The following is a 23,167-nucleotide window of genomic DNA, read 5'->3' as shown; positions in this document are numbered from 1 at the left end:
CAGAAGTTTCATAGTGTAAAAGGGGAAACAACATACACATAATTATAAAACAAGTTTGTATTTTCTAAAGGGAGTATGAAGAAGTTGTATATTTCTCGCATCACAGCAGAAGAAATCATAGAAGTCCTTCATAAAGGAGGATGTATTCAGATGAGTTTAGAATGGTGGTCTGACTGTTAGCACCTTGATAGGTGAAAAATGGGAACAACCTTTTTGGAAGAAAAAGAAAATCACCTTATGTAATGACATGCAGATGTAAGAAAACATGTTTTTGGATATTTTGAATTAGATATGACTTAGATTTGGTTGGAACATAAAGCATGTGGCAGAATGTGATAGTAAATAATATTAGATAGGTGACCAGGAGCAAGAACAATGCCAAAAAGAGCTTTGCATGCCATTGTATCAAGATACTAGTGGGATATAGAATGTATGCTCAAATTAAGTAATTTGAGGACCTGGCCAGTTGGCTCAGTGGATAGAACATCAGTCCAGTAAGCAGACATCCCGTGTTCAATTCCCAGTCACAACACACATATGAAAAGATTATCTGCTTCTCTTCCCCTCCTTCTCCTCTCACAGCCAGTGACTTGATTGGTTCAAGTGACAGCCCTGGGTGCTGAAGATAGCTCGGTTGTTCTAAGTATTGTCCTCAGGCACTGAGGATAACTTGGTCGATTCAAGCATTGGCCCCAGACAGGGGCTGCTGGGAGGATCTCAGTTGGGGCACATGCAGAACTCTGTCTCTCTATCTGCCTTCATTTTACTTTAAAAAAAAAAGTTAGGTAATCTGAATACAGTGTAATACAGTCATCATTATAAAAAAATGTGTGTCAGCATAGAAAATCACAAGTCCTTGGGTTAGTGACAGCAGAAACTATTACAATGCTTGGACTGAAGGGAGAAGAGTAGAATATGGTTATCAGTGGAAATCAGAACCAGAGAAAACTGTTTATAGAGAGATGCAGCCAGCTTGCAGCAATCCTGGTAGGAGGGAGCTGACGGAATAAATTCTTGACCTCACTCCAATCTCGTGATTGTGTTTCCCATTGCCAAATTCAACCACAAGTAATAAAGTCTTTTGATGCAGTCCAGTATCACAGGGCCCAGAATATGATGGAAGTGGTGGAGGATAGCTCAGAGGAGGTTAATGCAAGATTTCCTGCATTGCATACACTAAAAAAAGTTATATTTGTATTTTAGTTGAATAAGTCACATGTTACAATTTTTAGGTAGTGATATAGAGGTGTTATTGGAAAATAGAAATCCTACAAACAGGCATATTAGTTACAAAGCCATTTTAATAACCAGGCAAGAAATGAGGGAGCATGAATTGTAAGAGCATTGGTGAGAATAAAAGACAAGGAATTAAATGAGTACGCAGAAAGAATAAATGGCATTGAGGATGACTTTCTTTCATTTTCTAACCACTTTCAGGAAGGAGAGAGTCTTCTGTTCTCTGCATCATTATGGTCTCTTCATCTTCCCCCAATGATACTGCCTTCCACCCTTCCACATTTATTCTACTTGGAATCCCTGGGATGCAAGACCAGCATGTTTGGGTTGCCATCCCCTTCTGCTCCATGTATATCTTCGCTCTGGTTGGCAATGGTTCTATCCTGTACATCATCATGACAGACAGAGCTTTACATGAGCCAATGTACCTCTTCCTGTGTCTGCTTTCCATCACTGATCTGATACTCTGTTCAACCACATCACCCAAAATGCTGACTATCTTCTGGCTTAGGTCCCACGTAATTTCCTACCATGGCTGCCTTACCCAGATGTTTTTTGTTCATGCCGTCTTTGCCACAGAGTCAGCTATTCTGTTGGCCATGGCTTTTGACCGCTATGTAGCTATCTGCCATCCGCTTCATTATACATCCATCCTCAATGCCACGGTGATTGGGAAGATTGGTTTGGCATGTGTAGTCCGTGGCCTTATCTTTGTTTTCCCCTTTGTCATCCTCATTGAACGCTTACCCTTCTGTGGACATCGCATCATTCCCCACACCTACTGTGAACATATGGGTATTGCCAAGCTGGCCTGTGCTAGCATCAAGCCCAACACCATTTATGGTCTCACTGTGGCACTCGCAGTTACTGGTATGGACATGATCCTCATCACCACTTCATACGGCTTGATCCTGCAGGCTGTACTGCGCCTGCCCTCGAAGGATGCCCAATTCCGTGCTTTTAGCACTTGTGGAGCCCACATTTGTGTGATTCTTGTCTTTTATATCCCTGCCTTCTTTACTTTTTTCAGCCACCGCTTTGGCCACCAAGTACCTCCTTATGTTCACATTGTACTTGCAAATCTCTATCTCCTTGTACCCCCTGTTCTCAACCCCCTGGTCTATGGCATTAACACCAAACAGATCCGCCTAAGAATATTTAGCTTTTTTATATGGAGGAGGTAACTATTGTTAGGCTGTCTGAAGGGGGGGACGCACAAGGCCTGATGAGTTTAAAAAGAAGTTTATTTAAGCATCTGCAAGCAGATGTGCTGAGATCCTAGTGGCATCAGTTGAGAGCTGCATGAAGGGGGTGTCTGATATCGGGGTTACTGCAGGCATTTGCTGGCACCTGGCATGCCCAGATTAGCATATCTTAGTCTGTTGCCTTTGCTCACAGCCTGTCTCCCTTCCCCAACCCTCAGGTCCCTCTGGATGACCTTGTTCCAAGGATATTTCCCAGAACCATCCCAGGTGGGAGAAGTTGCTTAAGGGGAGGGGGAGGTTGGGCAAGGGAGATGCTTAATGAGGAAGTTGCCTTAGTGGGAGGTTGGGTGAGGGAAATTTGAATTTAAAGGGGTTCTGGATTAAAAGAAACCCTGAACCCAAACCTAACAACTATAATTTCTCTATATCTCAAGGACGAAGGGGAAAGGTTATTATTAATCTCCCACCTTCTCCAGCACCTCTTTTCCTTGGACTAGAGGGTTCACTTCTGTTAATTTGATCCAGTCAGTATCATGATCTCTGACAGTTTTTTGAAGTATTTAGAACAGTTTATTTATACCTGACCAATCAATAGAATACCTTTTTTTTTTTTTTTGTAAACTATTATATGCCCTGTAAATGGGTCAGGGTCTTGAATCTTCTTAAGCAAAGGTCAGGAGGCAATGCAATACATTTGAAAGTAAAAGCCAAAAAACTTATTTTCTCAATGTACAGAAATCTCAAGTGCTAGAAGTAGAGGGAAAATAGTCATAAAAGAACTATTTTCTTATATCTTCAAGAAAATGAGAATACATACACACACATGCATTGATTGATTGATTGATTGATTGATAGCACTTTCTTATACCAAGTGTATTTGCAGTAAGATTGTTACCCCTAGACTAGAGAGGACTGAGGGACTCCATGATCCTGTGGCTCTAGGTTTATGTTTCAAAAGATGAAAATGCCTTCTAGGTGTCTTATTGTGAGAAATCTGGAAGCACAAGTATCAATGGGAAAACCATTGCACAGTTTCTGAAGGAATGACTTCAAAGATGATACTTTGTAGCTAATCACCTCTTGACTGATGACCTTTGCATTTTTCCTGATAATCTAAGAGTCATGAGTTTTACATGTAAATTATTTTTGGCCCATTGTGGACTCAGCCTGACCTTTTGTTTACATCATTTAGTTAACAGCCCTTTGGGTATAAAAATTTTCAGACAAAGCATTTCTTGATAATGTTATTTAGGGTATCTTAGGAAAGTCAGAATTGACAGTATCTTTCTCCAAACACCTGGCATTTGTGCTTTACACAGGTTACCTTGGATACCTTGACAGAAATAAAACCAAATTACCAATCTACCCTCCTACACAATGCATTAATCTTCTTCAGAGTCAATGCTTCACTATGTGTTATTACCTGGAACTCTTAATCTTCTAAAAAATTCATTTTACTTTTCAACTTTAGGATTCATATCTTTTTTTTTTCTAAAATCTGAGATTCAATCCATGTAGAGTTGACTTAATCTGTAATGTAGTGTCTGAAGAAAAAGGATCATATTAACTGAGATTAAATTTCTTTATTGCACTATTATAAACTGTATATAACATAAATTGGCATTTCAACCCATATTGGGCAAACATCATAACTCTCTATTTACAAAACTTTTATCACCACAAATAGCAACTCTGTAAATATTAAGTAATAACTCTCCCTTCTATCTGTGTGCAGTCCTTGGATATCAATAATATGTCACCTGAAGGGAATATGCTTTTCCCAAGAACTTTAAAGACACTGTTCATTTATTCATTCTTATAGTTGAGTGTTCACTCAAAATTAAGTATTATGGATCAACTATTACCATGTATTTAGGCATTGAATTTCATAGATGAATAAGACACCATGCCCAATCAGGAGACTCAGTATTTAGGGAGAGAAGAAGTAAGGTAATTACAACAAAATTTGGCATTTGCAGTGACAAGAAAAAGGAGTAAAAGATATTATTGGAGCAAGAATAAAAATGTTTATGTTAAGAGACTTGTTTGTTTGTTTGTTTTATAGTGAAGCTATTATTGTCTGATCCATCTTGATTCTAGGCCCTCTTTCTATAAGCTAAGGCAGAAAGGTAAAAACTGTCTATAACTTGAAAGTATATTTTTGGTATTTTCATGGTTTTCCAGTTAGATAGCTAATTTATTTCTATGGAAAAATCCTATAAAAATTAGTTGTAGTAAGAAGTTTCCTATATTTTGGGGGAAGAACAATAAAAGACTGCAACTATCTCCTCTGTCGGAAGTTACTAAAACACTAACCTTAAGACCACTAGGAACACATTTATAGTAAAATAATTAGGTTTATTGTTTATGCTACAGAAAATGAGAAACCATCCAAAAACTGTTGAGAACCTTAGAGAGTTAGGAGGGGATAGTTATACAATATGAGCTTGTGCTTAATAATTTTAAGGATGTATCTTGGAAGTTTGGGGCCAATTCTAAATTAAAGATCATCAAGAAATGTGGGTAAGCTGTTGGGATAATTGGTCAGGTACATGCCAAAAAATAAAACTAGAATACCTTCTTACACCATATACAAGAATAAACTCAAAATGAATTAAAGACTTAAGTGTTAGACTCAAAACCGTAAAAGTCATAGAACAGGCAGTAAAATCTTACTGTAGAACAGACATTTCTTGTAGCAATATTTTTTTCTGATATATCATCTTGGACAAAGGAAATAAAAGAAAAATAAACAAATGAGACTACATCAAAATAAAAAGATTTTGCACAACAAAGAAAACTTTCTACAAAATAAAAAGACAACCCACTGAACGGAAGGACATATTTGTCTATATATCAGATAAAAACTTAATATCTAAAATTTATATGAAACTTATAAAACTCAACACCAAAAATGCAAAAAATCTAATTAAGAAATGGGCAAAGGATCTGAATAGACACTTCTCAAAAGAAGACATACCATTATTCTCTACTGCAATAAAAATTGTCCCAATATCTGTGCTCATCTTACTAAGCTTGCAATCATTGCCAGTGATTTAACAATTAACCAGGATTACTGTGTTGACCCTGAGTAGGAATCCATTCTTTAAAGCATGTATATAGTTACCCAGAATTAGCCAAACCACAAATTCTGAGGGAATTGTTTTCACAAGACTACCTTCACTTCAATACTATGTTCACGTTAAGAAATATCCAATAACCCCCTCACTTAAGACTAGCTAGCCACAAATTTGGGGGTCACCACAATATCACGTTAATTAAATTGTTAGAAAAACACAAAAATACTATGATTAAAGAATTAGTATAACAAAAAGATAAAGATTAAAACAGCAGAAGTAAGGGATTCATAAAGCAAAGTCCATTAAGGATTCAAATGTGAAGTTTCTGGTCACCCTCTCTTTATGGAGTCATGGATGGACACTCTGTCCTCTTGGTCCATGTGTGACTATACACATAGTACTGCCAACCAGGGCTGATCCACTCTTAGAGCTCCATCACACTTCTCACATGATGACATTCATTCTCCAGCTCTTTCAGAAGGTCAAGCTAATATATGTAGTCTTCAGTTCCTCTTGAGGTGAGAAATAATATGATGTGACCCAAAGCCCTCATTGTAAATTGCATTGATAGACTGTCTCGTGGCCAAAGCCCCCAGGCAAAACAAATATACTTCTGTCAGGCAGGACATTGCAAGGGCCTAGACATCAACTCCCAGTAGCTGAAGTTAAGACTAGATGGACCTCCCTTTGCTTAAAGTTATTTTTTTCACTATCTCATTAGAACTTCTAGAATTTTTTGATTGATTTTTTAAAAATATATTTTGTTGTAAAGAGTTAAAAAAAGAATTTTCTTCAAAGGACAAGACTTTAACAAGTATACCTATACTAATTGCTTCTATTTTATAAATATTAAAAATTCAAATTGACATAATTGGCAATACAAAGGAATCAATTTTTAAGAGTCACAAAGGAAAAAAATATATAATTAACAAATAACAAGCCTTGGCCACGTGGTTCAGTTGATTAGAGCATCATTCTGATGCTTCAAGGTTGTGGGTTCAAGTCCTGATCAGGACACACAAAATCAACCAATAAATGCATAACTAAATAAAACAACAAATCAATGTTTCTCTCTCCCTTGCATTCTCTAAAAGCAATACATAAATAAATAATTTTTAATTACATGATTTTTCTAAAGAAAATACCCATAAGACTTTAAAGATTTAATTTTAATTAATACAAATGGTATTTTAAAAAATTTGCTGAATTTCAAGTAAACAAACAAAACCCAGACTAATTAATTACATTGTTATATAAATTCACCATTGTAAATAGATATTTTGTAAATCATAATTGACAAAGCAACAAAATCTAAAGTATTTATAATAAATTTAACAAAAATATATATGACAGCTAAGATAAAACAAGAAATTAAAAGATATTTTTAAAAGATCTAAATAAATGAAGATATGTATTACAGAGTTCATAGAAATAAAAACTGGTAAAAAATATAGAAATCACTATTTCTATAGATAGTGATAAGGGCATGCAATTTTCAGAATAAGAAACATAAATGGCTAATAATTTTATGAAACAATTGTTAACATTAAGCAATAAAGAAAATGCAATAAAACTACTTTTACATCCTTCAGATTGACAAAATTATAACAATTATTCAGATAATACTAACAATTAGTGAGGATAGAAGAACATTTATTTATTACTAATGGGGTAACAAATATGAATTAACTACTTTCAAGATCAATTCACTAATATATAGTAAATGTAGAGATATGCATATCCTACAACCCAGATATTTCATTCCTAAATGTAAGCCTTTGAGATACACTGCAAAAGTTAATGTCCCAGAATAGTGTGATTATCCAATATGCAAAGTGAAAAGTTATAACTGAGAGGTAAGAATCCTCAGGGTGATAGCTGAAGACATTTAGTAGAAATTTGGGGGACGTTCTACAAAATAAATATTTCTTTACAAGTTATACTTGGAGATTTAATAGGAAAATGAATATAAAACGAAAGAGTAGGCCTAGAAAGAAATAATTTTTTTTGGTTGCTACCTGTCATTATCATCCTTCAGGACCATCTTGAGACACAGAGAGAAGAGATTTCTGTAGGGGAAGCTGTGTGATGTGTCCATAAGCAAGTATATCCGCTTTTCTCTTTCCGGCCCTTTCTGTTGATGTATTGATTTTCCCAGGCCATTTATTTTGCTACTGCTTTTTTCTTTCTAAACAAAGTCTCCTTACATGGCCTGTCTGGGCAGAACTTCTACCATGTCAAGATTTAGAATCTGGCTCTCTGAGTCCTTTTTTTGTTTAGTGATTGCATAATTGTGACTTTTATTGTGTCTTGTACATTTTGAATAAACACATCAAAATACTTTTTGACAAACTTTAATACCTTATTCCTTTGAAGTGACCAGGAAAGAAATGGCAACTGAAAGTTAAGGAGATGCTGGAGTATAAGAGACTAAGGGTGGGGTGAGCATGAATTGAAAAACAATGGGTAGAGAAATGTCTGGGCAAAACCATTGGCCTAAGGAAACATTAGACCCTAAAAATCAGATAGAACTTAAGGCTAGACAGACCTTGAAGCTGCTAAGAACAAGGGTTGTGCCTCTGATGCCTTCATGGGCCTGATTACTCTAGCCATGGAGTTAACCCATTCCTGGTTCTTATTCCTACACTTGGGAAGGAGGGCCTCCAGAACACCCAAACTGCCAGGCCCTAAACAAGTTCCACACATAGCTGTAACTTTACCCTCTCTCTCCTCAAGTTCCTCCAGAACTGGCAAAGACTGGAACATTCCTAGAATCCCTAAAATCAATCAGCCTTATTTTCTGGAAGCTCAGGGCAACCTCCAGGGTCAATATTACGCACAATTGTAGTAGTGACTTGTATGAGTGTTTGGGGAAGGTAGGAATAGCAAAGAGCTAATGCTGGGCCCCCTGGAGGCACTTACTTAGGTTACTTAAGGGCTACATCATGGCTTCTGGATGCCCAAAAGCAAGGAGAGGAGAGATGCAGGGCCATGAGTGTGCTCCCCAAGAGCAATATGAATATTTGCTAAGAGATGCCTACATATATGCAGACACACCTACACAGAGACGTCTGAAGGTGTCTGCAACCAGCTTCTCTCTCTCACACTACCTCACATTTGGGTGAGGGTGAGGGTGATGGGCTTTGTATTCATGTTCTGGTAGCCTATTCTCTGAGGTTCAGGTGTTTAAAACTCCATCACCCGCTTTATTTTAGTCATCGCCACATAGTTCACATTAGAAAAGGTCTTCACAAGTCCCTTATCTGCTCCAAATGTGTATTCTTTAATTTGTGGATGAACAATTCTATCATAAGTTTTTAAGTTATTTTATTTAAAAAAATTTTCATTGATCTTTTAGATCTTTTGGTTGCTGAGAGGCATATGTAATATTTTGTTAATTTCTTTTTGTATTTTTATCCATTTTTGCTTTATACACTTCAAGTTGTATGCTTTAAAAGGATACACATTTATTTTTTAATGTGTTCTTATATATGTAATGTTTATTTTTTATTAAATAAGTAATCAGTTTTCCTTAATAAAACATTATCAAAAATATATTCTCTCAGATATTAATGTTGTATTATCACAATTTACTACTCTAATACTGCAGTATAATGTTGTCATATTTCAGAAACATATTTATATGTTACTATCCCAACTTTTGCTCACTCTGAAAACCTTTATTTGTATTTAAACTGATGCTGATGCAGTTTCCTCATTGTTCCTCTCAGGTGCTTCACCAGGATCCTACCATGACTACTTGTAATGCTTCCCAAGGCTGTCCTTTATCTTCATTCTGCAAGGCATTCCTGGGATGGAGGACAAACATAGATGGATATCTACCCTCTTCTCTTCCATGTACTTCCTCATCCTCCTCAGGAACTGCACCATCCTCTTCACTATCTCCTCAGAGCACTCCCTGCAAGAGCCCATGTCCCTGCTCCTCTGCATGTTGTGGCCCTCATGGACCTGGGTATGCCCACCACCACCATTCCCAAGCTACTGTGCATCTTCTGATTTAGCTTGAGCAAGATCAGCTATGAGGGATGCCTGGTCCACTTGTTCTTCATTCACTCCCTCTCTGCATTATAGCCTGTCATCCTAATGACCATGGTCTTTGATCTCTATGTGGCCATCTGTGAGCTCCTGTGCTATTCCACCATTCTGTCCAGTAGTCTCATTGGGCTCACTGGCCTAGTGAGATTAGTGAGAGCCATCCTATCCACTTTGCCCATGCTCATGCTCCTTCAGCAGGTGCCCTTTCATGCCAACTGAGTCATTCCTACCATGTACTTTGAGCACATGGCTGTAGTGAAGATGATGTGTGTGGACACCACAATCAACAGGACACACATGGTCTGGTGGTAGCATTGCTGGTTGTTGGGCTAGACATCTCAGGTATTGCCTCATCTTATGTGTTAATAATTTGGGCTGTAATGTGGCTTTCTTCTAAGGAAGCCCATCATAAAGCAGTCAACACCTATACTACACACATCTGTGTCATGCTCATCTCTTACACCCCTGAGTCCAGATAAGGGAATTTATTTACTTCAGAAGATATTGTTTACTACTTCTGGACATTGATTAAAGATATAGAGGCCAATATTTTAATATGCATGAAGTTTGAAAGCAGAAAGATTCTAGGGTTAGTCATTCTGTTGTAGAACTAATATATAAAAGTAGAATTTAGTGGAAAAGATACCTACCATTAGGGCCACATAAACACTATGTAAATAATACTTAAAATATTTAAACTACAGGAAATAAAACTTCTTATTAAATAATAAGAAAAGCTCAAGTACACTGAGCAACTCAATAACAAGGGCTGAGAAAGCTAGGATATTTTATAGGTTAAAATAATGGGCACAACTTTCAGGAAAAGAAAATCTCGGGATTGTATAGGAAGCACTTTTTCTTTAAACGGAGGACCAGAAAAAAACCTTGCAGGAGCAATAATTGTTTAGAAACAGAGTACTGCCTATCTGAAATGAACATGAAGCAGAGCTAACCCACCACAAATATACAACAACAAATAATCACTCAGCAAATGTTTTATGATTCATCATTTAATTGACAAATAAGTATCAGAGTATGAAAGGGCCTGAGGCAACATTAGCCTGAGACATTGTGGTTGCACAAACTTACTTTCTGCTGAGATCTGAGAGTGATTTTTTTCATCTGATTTGAAGGGGTTTAAAGTAGAGAAGCAGAGACCACATGTTATAAAATGTTTCAATCTCTCATAATTATTTGATTTTCCTTTTATCTTTGGTGAGGTAGTTTGTAAAAATGATTTAGTTATACCTAAACAAAATACATATTATGGGAATTGTGCCAGAAAAGCTGAAAGCAGCAATTAATTCTGGGAAAACTGAGGGAACTACAGAAAATGAGAGAAAAGACAAGAAGAAAGCCTGACTGTGCCAGTCCTTTCAGGCAAGGACTTTATTTCCTTCTTCGAAAGTGTTACTAATCTATGGCAGTTTGGTTCAACCATGGAGTGAGCTTGATTCCTCTCCTATGGGCTTACTGGAAACGTGACAGATGACACCAGTATTAACTGACTATTTTTCTTCATGTCTTTAGAGGTGTTTCTAGCCAGGCAAAACTTAGAAAAAATGTTCATATGCTTCATATTTTGGTCCAGTTTAATCACTTATGCTTGTCTCTTAGGTATTTCAAAGTTGAATTAACACAAGGTCCACTTCACTTTTTTTTTTTGGATGAAATTTATTATTATTATTATTATTATTTGTATTTTTCTAAAGTTGAAAATGGGGAGGCAGTCAGACAGACTCCTGCATGCGCCCAACCGGGATCCACCCGACATGCCCACCAGGAGGCGAAGCTCTGCCCATCTAGGGTGTCGCTCTGTTGCAACCAGAGCATTCTAGCTCCTGAGGCAGAGGCCACAGACCCATCCTCAGTGCCCGGGCCAACTTTGCTCCAATGGAGCCTTGGCTGTGGAAGGGGGAGAGAGAGACAGAGAGGAAGGAAAGGGGGAGGGGTGGAGAAGCAGATGGGCACTTCTCCTGTGTGCCTTGGCCGGGAATCGAACCTGGGACTCCTGCATGCCAGGCCAAAGCTCTACCACTGAGCTAACCGACCAGGGCCCTTTATTATTAATTTTAATGCAGTGACATTGATAAATCAGGGTACATACGTTCAGAGAAAACATCTCCAGATTATTTTGACATTTGATTATGTTGCATACCCTTCACCCAACGTCAAATTGTCTTCTGTCACTTTCTATCTGGTATTCTTTGTGCCCCTCCCCTACCCCCACCTCCTCTCTCTCCTTCATCGCCCCCCCATTACCATCACATTCTTGTCCATGTCTCTGAGTCTCATTTTTATGTCCCATCTATGTATTAGTTTTTTCTGATTTACTTATTTCACTCCATATAATGTTATCAAGGTCCATTCAATCCATGTTATTGTAAATGATCCAATGTCATCATTTCTTATGGCTGAGTAGTATTCCATAGTATATATGTACCAAAGCTTTTGATCCATTCGTCCACTGACAGATACTTGGGCTGTTTCCAGATCTTCGCTATTGTGAAAAATGCTGCCATAAACATGGGGATGCTTTGCTCCTTTTGGAACAGTTCTATGGTGTTCTTGGGGTATATTCCTAAAAGTGGGATAGCTGGGTCAAAAGATAGTTTGATTTTTAATTTTTTGAGGAATCTCCATACTGTTTTCCACAGTGGCTGCACCAGTCTATATTCCCACCAGCAGTGCAGGAAGGTTTCCTTTTCTTCACATTCTCACCAGCACTTATTCTGTGTTGTTTTGTTGATGAGCGTCATTCTGACTGGTGTGAGGTGATATCTCATTGTGATACTTGTATAAGAACAGGCATATAGATCAATGGAACAGAACAGAGAACCCAGAAATAAATCCACAGCTCTATGGACAACTGATATTTTAAAAAGAAGGTAAGGGCATACAATGGAGTAAAAACAACCTCTTTAATAAATGGTGTTGGGAAAAATGGACAGCCACCTGCAAAAAAATGAAACTAGACCACCAACTTATAACATTCACAAAAATAAACTCAAAATGGATAAAAAACTTAAATTTAAGCAGTGAAACCATAAGCATCTTAGAAGAAAACATAGGCAGTAAGCTCTCCAACATCTCTCGCAGCAATATATTTGCTGATTTATCTCCATGGGCAAGTAAATAAAAGACAGGATAAACAAATGGGACTATATCAAACTATAAAGGTTTTGCACAGCTAAAGACAATAAGAACAGAATAAAAAGACAAAATACACAATGGGAGAACATATTTGACAATACGTCTGATAAGGGGTTAATAACCAAAATTTATAAAGAACTTGTAAATCTCAACACAGGAATACAAACCATCCAATCAAAAAATGGGCAAAAGAAATAGACACTTTTCCAAAGAGGACATACAGATGGCCAATAGGCATATGAAAAAATGCTCAACATCACTAATCATTAGAAATGCAAATTAAAACCACTTCACTTTTGTTACCTTCATTATCTCTGGAGATTTTGAAGTGATCCCAAGCTCCCACATAAATTATAATTACATGATACTCATTATATAAATGTCTCCTAATACATGATCAGAGAGGCGACACCTCAGACTAGAGTCTAGGGGCAGAAGTTTTCTCTGCATTGAAGACTCAATACTTCAGCTCCTCCAAATACAGGGCCTAAGGCAAAAACTTGCTTATTGACAGTTTATTTACAAATATGATTTTAGGGAGTGGGAGTGCAAAACAGGCAGAGTGAAACTGGAAGGAAGAAAGCCAATACAAGAATATTTTTATCCAGTTTTGCACAGTTAGTGGAGACTGATTTCTAACCCTGCCAGGACCATCTGAAGAGCTTTATATATAAAATAAGTCACAATTGTCTTTCCCAAGGGATGAAAGGATTAGACTCAATGAATCATGCGGGGCTCATGGACTGCCCAATAAGTGTTAACTTCCCCATAGTTTGAGGTTGTATAGGCTGACAGAAGAGCTGGTTACTGGGGATGTCCTGTGCCATGGGGTAAGGCAAGCCCATGGCAAGGAGCTATATGTAGTTGACATGACCTGAGGCTGACTCTCTGATTATACCTGCATGGAACTAGTCACAGAAACAGTGGCTGACTAAGGTGTGATCAAGGAGCTTTTGAAGTGATGGGCAAGTATTGTCTAATAATGTAACAAGTTACAGCTTGGGGACCACTATAAATCTAGTGGTACAATATTTTAATTTTAGTTAATTGCTAAGTGAACTTAAGAAAAACACAACCTTATGATAAGATAAATGTCTTTACAGGTCTTCTATAGGGAAGGGTATGTAGAAAATTACACAAGACATAACTTCTCTGAGCAAATTAAATTATAGCTTACTGATTATACAAACAAGAACACAATATTATAATATTTTATATTTAATTTATTTAATAACAACTTTTAGCAACTACTCAAAATGAGCACAAAAACCCCATTTTACTCTTTTTCATGACTTCTTAGGATTTCTTTGTATGTTTATTAAATTTATGGCAGCTGTCACCTATTCATAGATGGTTGTTCCAAGCTTTATGTTTTTATTTATTTATTTTTGATCTGGCTTTCTTTTTTTGTTGTTGTTACCTTACTGATTTTATTTTTCTTATTTATTCATTTTAGAGAGGAGAGAGAGAGAGAAGAGAGAGAGAGAGAGAAAGGGGGGAGGAGCAGGAAGCATCAACTCCCATATGTGCCTTGACCAGACAAGTGCAGGGTTTTAAACTATCGCCCTCAGTGTTCCCAGGTCAACGCTTTTTCCACTGCGCCACCACGGGTCAGGCCTGTTCCAAGCTTTTGTTGCTTAAAAAGGTCATATGAGCATCTTGTTATATTGCTCATTTTTCTGCATATGATGAGTATTATTGAAATATGAATATGTAGATATAGAATCATTATAGAAAAAGATGTATTCTCTTTTTACTTTCATTTTTTGTGACAGAGACAGAGAGAGGGAAAGAGTAACAGAGAGAGGGACAGACGGACAGTAAGAGAGAGAGATGAGAAGCATCTATCAATTCTTCGTTGTGGCACCTTAGTTGTTCAGTGATTGCTTTCTCATATGTGCTTTGACAGGGGGGCTACAACAGACCAAGTGACTCCTTACTCAAGCCAGCAATCTTGGGTTCAAGCTGCTGATCTATGCTCAAGCTGGATGAGCCCGCACTCAAGCTGGCGACCTCGGGGTTTCAAACCTGGGTCCTTTGTGTCCTAGTCCAACGCTTTATCCACTGCACCACCACCTACCTGGTCAAGCTCTTTTTACTTCTTATTTTAATTCTTTTTGCCTAATCATCAGAATATACTATATGAAATGTAAACATTAAAATATAAAGTGTATAATATAAAACTTCCACTCAGCTAATAACTGGTAAAAGTTGACATTGTATTAGTTTCTTAGGGCTAATGTAATAAATTATCACAATCTAGGTAGCTTAAAACAACAATTTTTTTCTTTCATGATTCTGGAGGCTAGAAGTCCAAAGTCAATTTGCCAGCAGGGTCATACTTTCTCTGAAATTTTTGAAGTGAGTTGGAGGGAAACTTTCTTTGCCTTTCTCCTAGCTTCTTCTGACTGTTGCTGACAATTCTTGGTATTCCTTGGCCTGAAGACACATCACTCCAACCTCTGTTCCTGTAACTATGTGGAGTTTTCCCTGTGTGTCTCTTCACATCATTCTTCCTATACAAATTTCCCTCTTCTTATAAATATCACAGGCACTGGTTTAGTTCTCACCCAAATTCAGTATAAACTTATAACTCAATTACATTTGAAAAAAACTTATTCACAAATAAAGTCACGTTCCAAAATTCTGGACATGTGTTCAGACCACTTCCTTATGTAAACAATTTTATAAGTGTTATTACTATAAAATATAATTATGTTGACAATACTATTTTTCAATTTATTATTTAACCTTATACTACTGACAGCAACCCATGATACTACATACAGATTCATCCGTTTCTCCCTTTTTAAAAGTGTTTTATAGTATACTTTAACCAATCCTGTATCCTGTATTGATAGACATCTGGATTGCTTTATATATATTTATATATATATATACTGATATATATATGTGTGTGTGTGTGTATGTGTGTGTTTTGTTTTTTGTTTTTCCTGAAGAGAGAAGCAGGGAGGCAGGGACACAAACTCCCGCATGCGCTCGACAGGAATTCAACCGGCCAGCCCACCAGGGGGCAATGCTCTGCCCATCTGGGGCATTGCTCCATTGCAACTGGAGCCATTCCAGAGCCTGAGGCACAGGCCATGGTGCTATCCTCAGCACCTGGGCCAACTTTGCTTCAATAGAGCCTTGGCTGCAGTAAGGGAAGAGAGAAATAGATAGAAGGGAGAAGGGGAAGGGTGGAGAAGCAGATGGGCGCTTCTCCTGTTTGCCCTGGCTGAGAATTGAACCCAGGACTTCCACACACTAGGCAGATGCTATACCACTGAGCCAACCAGCCAGGACCCCAATATTTATTTTTATTAAAACAATGCTGTGACTTTAGAGCAGGGGTTGAAAAACTACTGCCCATGGACAAAATTTGACCTATTGCTTGTTTTGGTAAATAAAATTTTATTAGAACACAGCCAGACCTGTTTATCTTTTATCTATGACTACTTTTGCACCACAGTGGTAGCATTGATTAGTTGTGACAAAGACCATTTTACCCAAAAAGCCAAAAAAGTTACTATATGAAACTTGACAGAAGAAATGATCTGATCCTTGCCTCAAAAGAACTAGAGTCAAAGAGTATGAGAATTTGAAAATTGTTATTTGCAATTTCTTTTTTTATTGCCTCTCAAATTCTATTAGTCTCTTATAATGACCATATGAATGTGCCTCACACACCTCATACTATAGGAACCCTGTGGACTGAAGGACCTAACTACTACAATTTGAAATTCATCATTGTATTTGCATCAAATTTTGTCTCCAATTGAATTCTCTTGGCCAATGACTGAATGTGGCAAGAATGCTAAGGAAAACTCCTTTATCAGGGACATGGAACATCTTAGTAGGCTCTTTGGTAAGCTGATTTTGTCTTTGCATAGTGATCTAAGATATTTCCATTCAGAATTTTCTCTCTCCTCTTTCTCTTAACTTGGAGTTAGACTTGTATTGTTGTCTGACTGCTTTCTCAACCTATATTGATTGTTTTTTAAATTTTTAAAAATTATTTTATTTAGAACCAAAGTGTCTCTCTATAGAAGACTGGATAAAGAAGAAGTGGTACATATATATAATGGAATACTACTCAGCCATAAAAAGATGACATATTGCCATTTACAACAACATGGATGGACCTTGAGAACATTATACAAAGTGAAATAAGAACAACAGAAAAGGCTAAGAACTATATGATTTTACGCACAGGTGAGATGTAAAACTGAGACGCATGGGCATAGATAAAAGTTAAGTGGTTACTAAGAAGAGGGGGGCAGGGAAGACAGGAGTAAAGAAAGACAAATATGCATGATGGAAAATAATTTGACTTTGGGTGATGGATACACAATGCAATCAACAGTTCAAATGGTATAGAGATGTTCACCTGAAAACTTACGTACTCATATTGATCAATGTCACCTCATTAAATTAAATTTTAAAATAAAAAAGAAGGAAGTTTAAAAACATTAAAATAATAAAGACAAACAAACAAAAAAGAGTACATAGGTTTCAGGTAAACAATTCTATAATATTTGAACTGTTGATTGTGTTGTGTGCCCATTTCTTCAAATAGCACTCTTACTTGTTAAATTCTATCTTGGCATCTGCTTTGTAGAAGACCTAGACTACACAAGTTGATATTAAGAGTGGTACAGTGGGGACTAGCTCACTCTCTGTCTAGTAGGCAGAAAATGCTCTTCTGATTGGTAGGTGGGGCAGGATAGTACCTGGAAAAAGGTAATGGTTCAATTGCTAAAGATTTTTACCAGTAGTGGGGAATTTTGTGTCAAGTGCAATTAGGCAAGCATTTTTAAAATATGGAGGAAGCAGTGCCTATACAGACAGTAATTTACTGGTCCTGGGGATTCATTTTTATACCTTATAGAAAGATGGCAAACAGAGTAATTAACAAGCATTTAATAGATAAAAAGGAGAACCAGAGAGCCTCAGTGGTGGTAGTATGTAAAAAGACCTTCATCACTTGTAGTTGAGGGGCAGATATCATTGAATGGCAGGCTGCAGATCCAATTCTGAAAGTCTCAGGGCTGCAAGGCTGTTTTAACATTCAGCTAAGGCAGGTCTGTTATGTGTAAATGAGAGTCTTGATGGAGAAAACAGGGAAAGGAGAAAACTGGCACCAAAGCATTAACACCCAGATGAATATTACTGAAGATGACTCTGTAATCGCCTTTAAACCTCTGGACAGGCAGAGATCCCTGAAAAGTTCCAGGATTACTTCTGTGCTAATGTATGTTGTCAAATGACAACAGATACCCCCATTCTGTAACATACATCCTCCACTTCTTCCTCTTCCTCTCCTTAATGTCAGAATGATACATAGGGCTAAATCAGTGCTTAACACAGCTAGGTACCTTCTGAAACTCATACAAGAAGAAAACCATAACACTAAATAATTAAAAGACCTAGCTGGCATATATTGGTGAGAGACAGGGAAAATCTCTGGAATTGAATTTTTAATGTGTTTGATCAAAGGTGTTAGAATATATAGCAAGATGAGCAAGAATTACTTTCTTAGGAATGGGACTGAACACATGTACTAGTTTTCTATTGCTCTGTAATGAACAAATTGAGGAGTACTATTTGTGTGACTAAGAAAAAGTTACAAAGAAATTAAATTTTGTAACTTTATCTGCAAAATGGATCCTTTACCATAAGTTAAAGTTGAAAAGATTCCATGGACTATTATATATAAAAATATCTAGAATAACTAGCATAGAGCCACCTCAACAGTTTGTATTTCTGCTGGAACTAAGAGAATGTGAAGAATATGTGATAGGAATCTTCCGTTCACTCCTCTCTTAGGACACAGCTACCCCAACCTTAATTATTGCCCTGATCTTTTCTTATTGTTTTTATTATCCAGTGTCACCACCTGCTTCTCTAACTTTTGAATGCTATGTCTTCTCTGCCATTAAGATTTTATTTGATGGTAGTAGGGTATTCAGTACTTTATTTTATTGGTTTCTTTCTATAAACTCTGACATGCTGATAATGATGTTAGCTGAAAGTCAGTGTTAGGCATAAGTTCTCTCTGTGTGCTCTTACCTTTAATGGAAAATCTGGCTTAGAAGAACAAAAAGGCGCAGAGAAGTCACCCCAGATTAATTATCTGACTTTATTTCCATTTCCTTCCCCCAGGCCAACATTCTCCAAACACACTCTTTATAAAAACACTTTCATAATTAAAAATAAATTAGGACATTTTTTTACTAACAGAGATTAATAACAGAACAATCTAAATAAAATGAGTTCTGTCTTTCTGATATGGATAATATGATTTATTTTTCTGCTTTATATGCATCTTCCTATTCTGCAAGCTAGGTGGTACCAGCAGAAATCTAAAGGAAAGAAGTATTTACTTACATGGGACTCTCTACTCTCTTTAGGTCACATGAATTATAAATGTTCTTAACATTTATATATTGTTTAGCTCACCAGGGTAGAAAAGAGGCCAGAATTGGCTAGAAGCCCTGGCTAGGGATAAGGAGTGCATAGACACCTCATCATCAGTGTTATTATCTTTTTATGAGTCTCAAGCACAGTGAGAGATTAAAGATGATTTAGACGTTTAGTATTCTTTTTCTTGACTTTAAAGTCAATAATCACAACTATTTAAGTTGTGTGAGAACTGTGACTATAATATATTTTAACAGTTTTATAATCCATGATTTTATTTTATTTACCTTTTATTTGAAATAGGGTCATTTTTTGCCTTACTCTTCAATCTGGTAATTGTCTTATTACATTGTGCAATTGATCCTATGATAGCTGTGTATTTAAATGATTAGATAAAAATTTCATTTATTATGATGATTTAAAACATTTCAATATCACAGTGCTTTATCATATAACCTGGTCTTTGCACATGATTTGAGTCACCCTGGAACAAGATATCTTTCTGCTAACACACATTTTTTAAAAATAGTTTCTGTTTATAAGAGTCTTAAATTAGTTAACTGGACATGTATTTCCCTTTGCAATGAAACTTTCTTTATTATTTAAACAGTCTTTGAGTTCAGAATCTATACATGTCATCTTTAATTTCCTTCATGTTTGTCATAAGCATCCACATCATCAAAATCATCTGATTAGTATTGTGAACATGCTGCATTACCATTACATTGAAGAAATTATGTGGGGAGACCCTGTTAAAAAGCCATAGAAAGAGCTGTCTCAGGCTCTCCCCTTTTAAGTTCAAAGCTCAATGGAAGAACAAACATATTGGTTGCTTCTGTAAGCCAACACATTAACACACTCTCCCATGGTTTATTCTTTTCACAGCTCATTTGGAGATACTACTCAGTCTTTAATAGTTGGGCAAAGGCATTGTCAGTTGTCCCCACTCTTTATTTATTTGCAGGTTTATTGTATAGACCCACACCCTCTGCAGGTTCTCTGCGCAGGCATTTGGCTACCTTGCCCTGTATTTCCTTCATCTTTATCCCATAGATGATGGGGTTGAACATTGAAGGTAAAAGAAGGTAGAGATTAGCAAGGAAAATGTGAGCTTGAGGTGAAATATTGAGACCAATGCGGTGGGCAAGGGAGGAAAATATTGCAGGCATATAAGTGACCATGATAACAAAGAAGTGGGTTGAGCAGGTGTTGAGAGCTTTGAAGGTGGCATCTCGAGAGTTGAGGCGTACCACAGTCTGCAGGATGAGACCATAAGAGAAGGCAATTAGCAGCAAATCAAGTCCCACCACAAACAGAATCACAAAGAGCCCATAGATACGATTAGGTCTGGTGTGGTCACAGGCCATTTTTACCACAGACATGTGGTCACAGTAGGTGTGTGGGATGACCATGTGGCAGAATGTCAACCTTTGAAGTAGAAGAGGCATAGGCAGGACGAGAATCACACCCTTGACTAGAGCCACCAATCCTAGCCATCCAACAAAGGAATGGGTCAGAATTGTGTTGTAACGTAATGGCCGACACACAGCCACGAAGCGGTCAAAGGCCATTGCAACAAGTAGGGCTGATCGTACCACCGATGCTCCATGGATAAAAAACATCTGGGTAAAACAGGCACTGGAAGCTATGGCCTGATCATTGAACCAGAAGAGGCACAGGAGCTTGGGCAAAAGAGCCAGAGTAGATATGAGGTCAGCCACCATCAGCAGGAACAGAAGCAGGTACATTGGTGTGTGAAGTGTGGGTTCTGTGGCCACCAGGAAGATGATAGCACCATTGCCAATGAGGATAGCCAAAAACATGAAGGAGAAAGGAAGAGATAGCCACAAGTGCTGTGACTCTAAGCCGGGGATGCCCATCAAAGTAAAGGTCAAGAAGCTAGAATGATTGAAGATTAGCATGGTAGAAACTGTTGGTGGTTGTTAATGTTTAGACACCTGCCAATGAGACATGAAAAGTACATTGCTTTTACCAGTTTGGCTCTTAATGTGTTGCTAAGATAAGGCTCAGAGAAAAATGGAATAACCCCTCTTTGGGATCACGGATTTTGCAGTCTGGCTTTTGGTCTATCTTAAAGGACCTATATTATTTTTCACAATCATATTTTATGACACTCAGGTTCCTTTTTTGTATATGGGACATTTACTCTCTCCCCTCCCAGTTCAGCAATTCTATACATACATTTTTTTTCCTCTAGAGTTCTGAGTAAGAATAACAGAAAATATTTTTATTATTGATTAAAGGGTAGAAGAAGCAGCTCTTCTCACTGGGAAGTTTCCTAGATAAAAAGAAAATATACTTCCTCATCCCTGTGGCAAGAGTGCTGAGCTGTTGGGGAAAATCTTTGAGTTTCTCACTTTTATGAATTCTTCCTCTTTCAAGGATTCATTCTCAGGTCCTGTTTCTCCCTCTAAGGGAATCTCTGTTTTTTGGACAAAGTATGAAAAATGTATTGTCCAAATAACAACACCACTGGTTGCTGTCTCCCACTATCTTTCAAGCTAAGCATTCATGCACTTGGCAGTTCTTCGAGGTTTTTTACATGACGTGTGTACTTTTCTCTACTACAACTGGACCTCTTGTGTATATTGAATTCTCTTTAGTCATGAGGTGTTTACCTCAAATTAGTCCACTGGGCTACCTAAGAGTACTCATTTATCCTTAAATTCTTATTATAAATTAAGCAGAATTTTTCTCTCTTTCCTGCCTGTTACTGCCTTGCCTCCTCCTCAGTATAGAAAGCTTGTTCCATCACTACAATCACCTTCTTGTGTTTATACTCCACTTCTTTGTTCCTCCTTCCCTTAATTGTACTAATATAGTAAAGGTCAAATCCTGTTAAATACAAATCTGTCTGCTTTACATCTATACAGGAGCAGTTGAATATGACTTCCAAGAAACAGAAAACATAATTATTGATTCTAGTTTTACAAGGGCCCTTAGGTGAGGTCTTATCAGAGCCTAGCAAACATAACACACACACTTTTCTTTTCATACATTATCTAGCTAGACATGCTATTATCTTTCTTCTTCATTTTCTAACATGTCCTACTCAAAATCAGACTGTAATTTTTTTCATTTAAAAAAAGGAGAAAAAAACAAAAGATACTTTTCTTATTTCTCCACCATCAAAATAACACTGACTACATTGATACTCATCTACTGTGCCTTCTTATTAGAAAGGATAACTTTCCTCATTTTTATTTAAAGTTTACTTATCAGTTTTTGAACAGAATCACATTTATTTTCCCTCACACAAAACTTTTCCCTGCAATTATATCACCTCTTCTGCCTTTCCCTCTTCTAGTGGGACTTTCTATTCTTCTTATTACATCTCCAATTCTAGCCAAGACATCTTTAGTTTTCACTTGGACTGCTGAAATAACTTTCTCACTGATCTTTCTGCTTCCCTTTGCCTACACATGGCTCATTGCCCATAAAGTGGTTCTTTTATCTTCAAAAATATAAGTAACATGATATTATAATTCTTAATAGTTTCCTATTATATAAGGAATAAAGTCAACAGTCTGCCATGATGCCCAAGGCACTTGAATGTATTCCGATCATGAATACTCATGCAATACAAAGTACCATCTTTGCTCTTCTTTAATCATGATAAACTTGTTCCTACCTCAGGATGTTTATCCTTGCTGCACCATCTTCCCATACACGTTCACATGACTCGCTCCCTACTTCTATTTGGGCATGTGAAAATATAATTGCTTTTTAAACTTTATTTTTATAACAATAAAGCCCATGTCATCCTCTGAAATGGCCATTTTCCTTTGCCCCCCTGATTGACATCTTTATACTTCATTGAGTCAAAAAGTGGTTCACTATCCCAGCCACATGTCAGAAATATCTGAGGAGTTTAAAACTTATGATACTTTGAAAACTTACATATATTTAAAGAATAGTGAGAAATTCATTGTGATCTTGCTGTCTGTCAAGGACATGGAGTTCTAATAACAAGGTCAGAAGTAGATCCATGAC

General features: G+C 37.1%; 2 protein-coding genes and 1 pseudogene across 2 annotated transcripts; 2 read left to right on the top strand and 1 right to left on the bottom strand.

The window, feature by feature from the left end:
• Window positions 1-1,469: 1,469 nt before the first annotated feature.
• Window positions 1,470-2,420, top strand: LOC136388810 (olfactory receptor 52D1-like). The gene has a single exon (XM_066360618.1). It carries the CDS (start codon window positions 1,470-1,472, stop codon window positions 2,418-2,420), a length of 951 nt encoding a protein of 316 aa, XP_066216715.1.
• A 6,853-nt stretch (window positions 2,421-9,273) lies between these two features.
• LOC136388010 (olfactory receptor 52K1-like) lies at window positions 9,274-10,056 on the top strand (annotated as a pseudogene).
• A 9,609-nt stretch (window positions 10,057-19,665) lies between these two features.
• Window positions 19,666-21,075, bottom strand: LOC136388808 (olfactory receptor 52P1-like). The gene has a single exon (XM_066360617.1). The coding sequence runs from the start codon at window positions 21,073-21,075 to the stop codon at window positions 20,104-20,106; it is 972 nt and encodes a 323-aa protein (XP_066216714.1). The 3' UTR covers window positions 19,666-20,103.
• Window positions 21,076-23,167: the final 2,092 nt, after the last annotated feature.

Source organism: Saccopteryx leptura, chromosome 1 (assembly GCF_036850995.1).
Source record: "Saccopteryx leptura isolate mSacLep1 chromosome 1, mSacLep1_pri_phased_curated, whole genome shotgun sequence".
NCBI classification, from domain to species: Eukaryota; Metazoa; Chordata; class Mammalia; order Chiroptera; family Emballonuridae; genus Saccopteryx; species Saccopteryx leptura.
This window is presented reverse-complemented; position numbering and strand designations above follow the sequence as displayed.

Bases quoted from the DNA above. Each gene is read 5' to 3' on its own strand.
- LOC136388810 (XM_066360618.1), top strand. From the start codon at position 1,470: ATGGTCTCTTCATCTTCCCCCAATGATACTGCCTTCCACCCTTCCACA.
- LOC136388808 (XM_066360617.1), bottom strand. From the start codon at position 21,075: ATGCTAATCTTCAATCATTCTAGCTTCTTGACCTTTACTTTGATGGGC.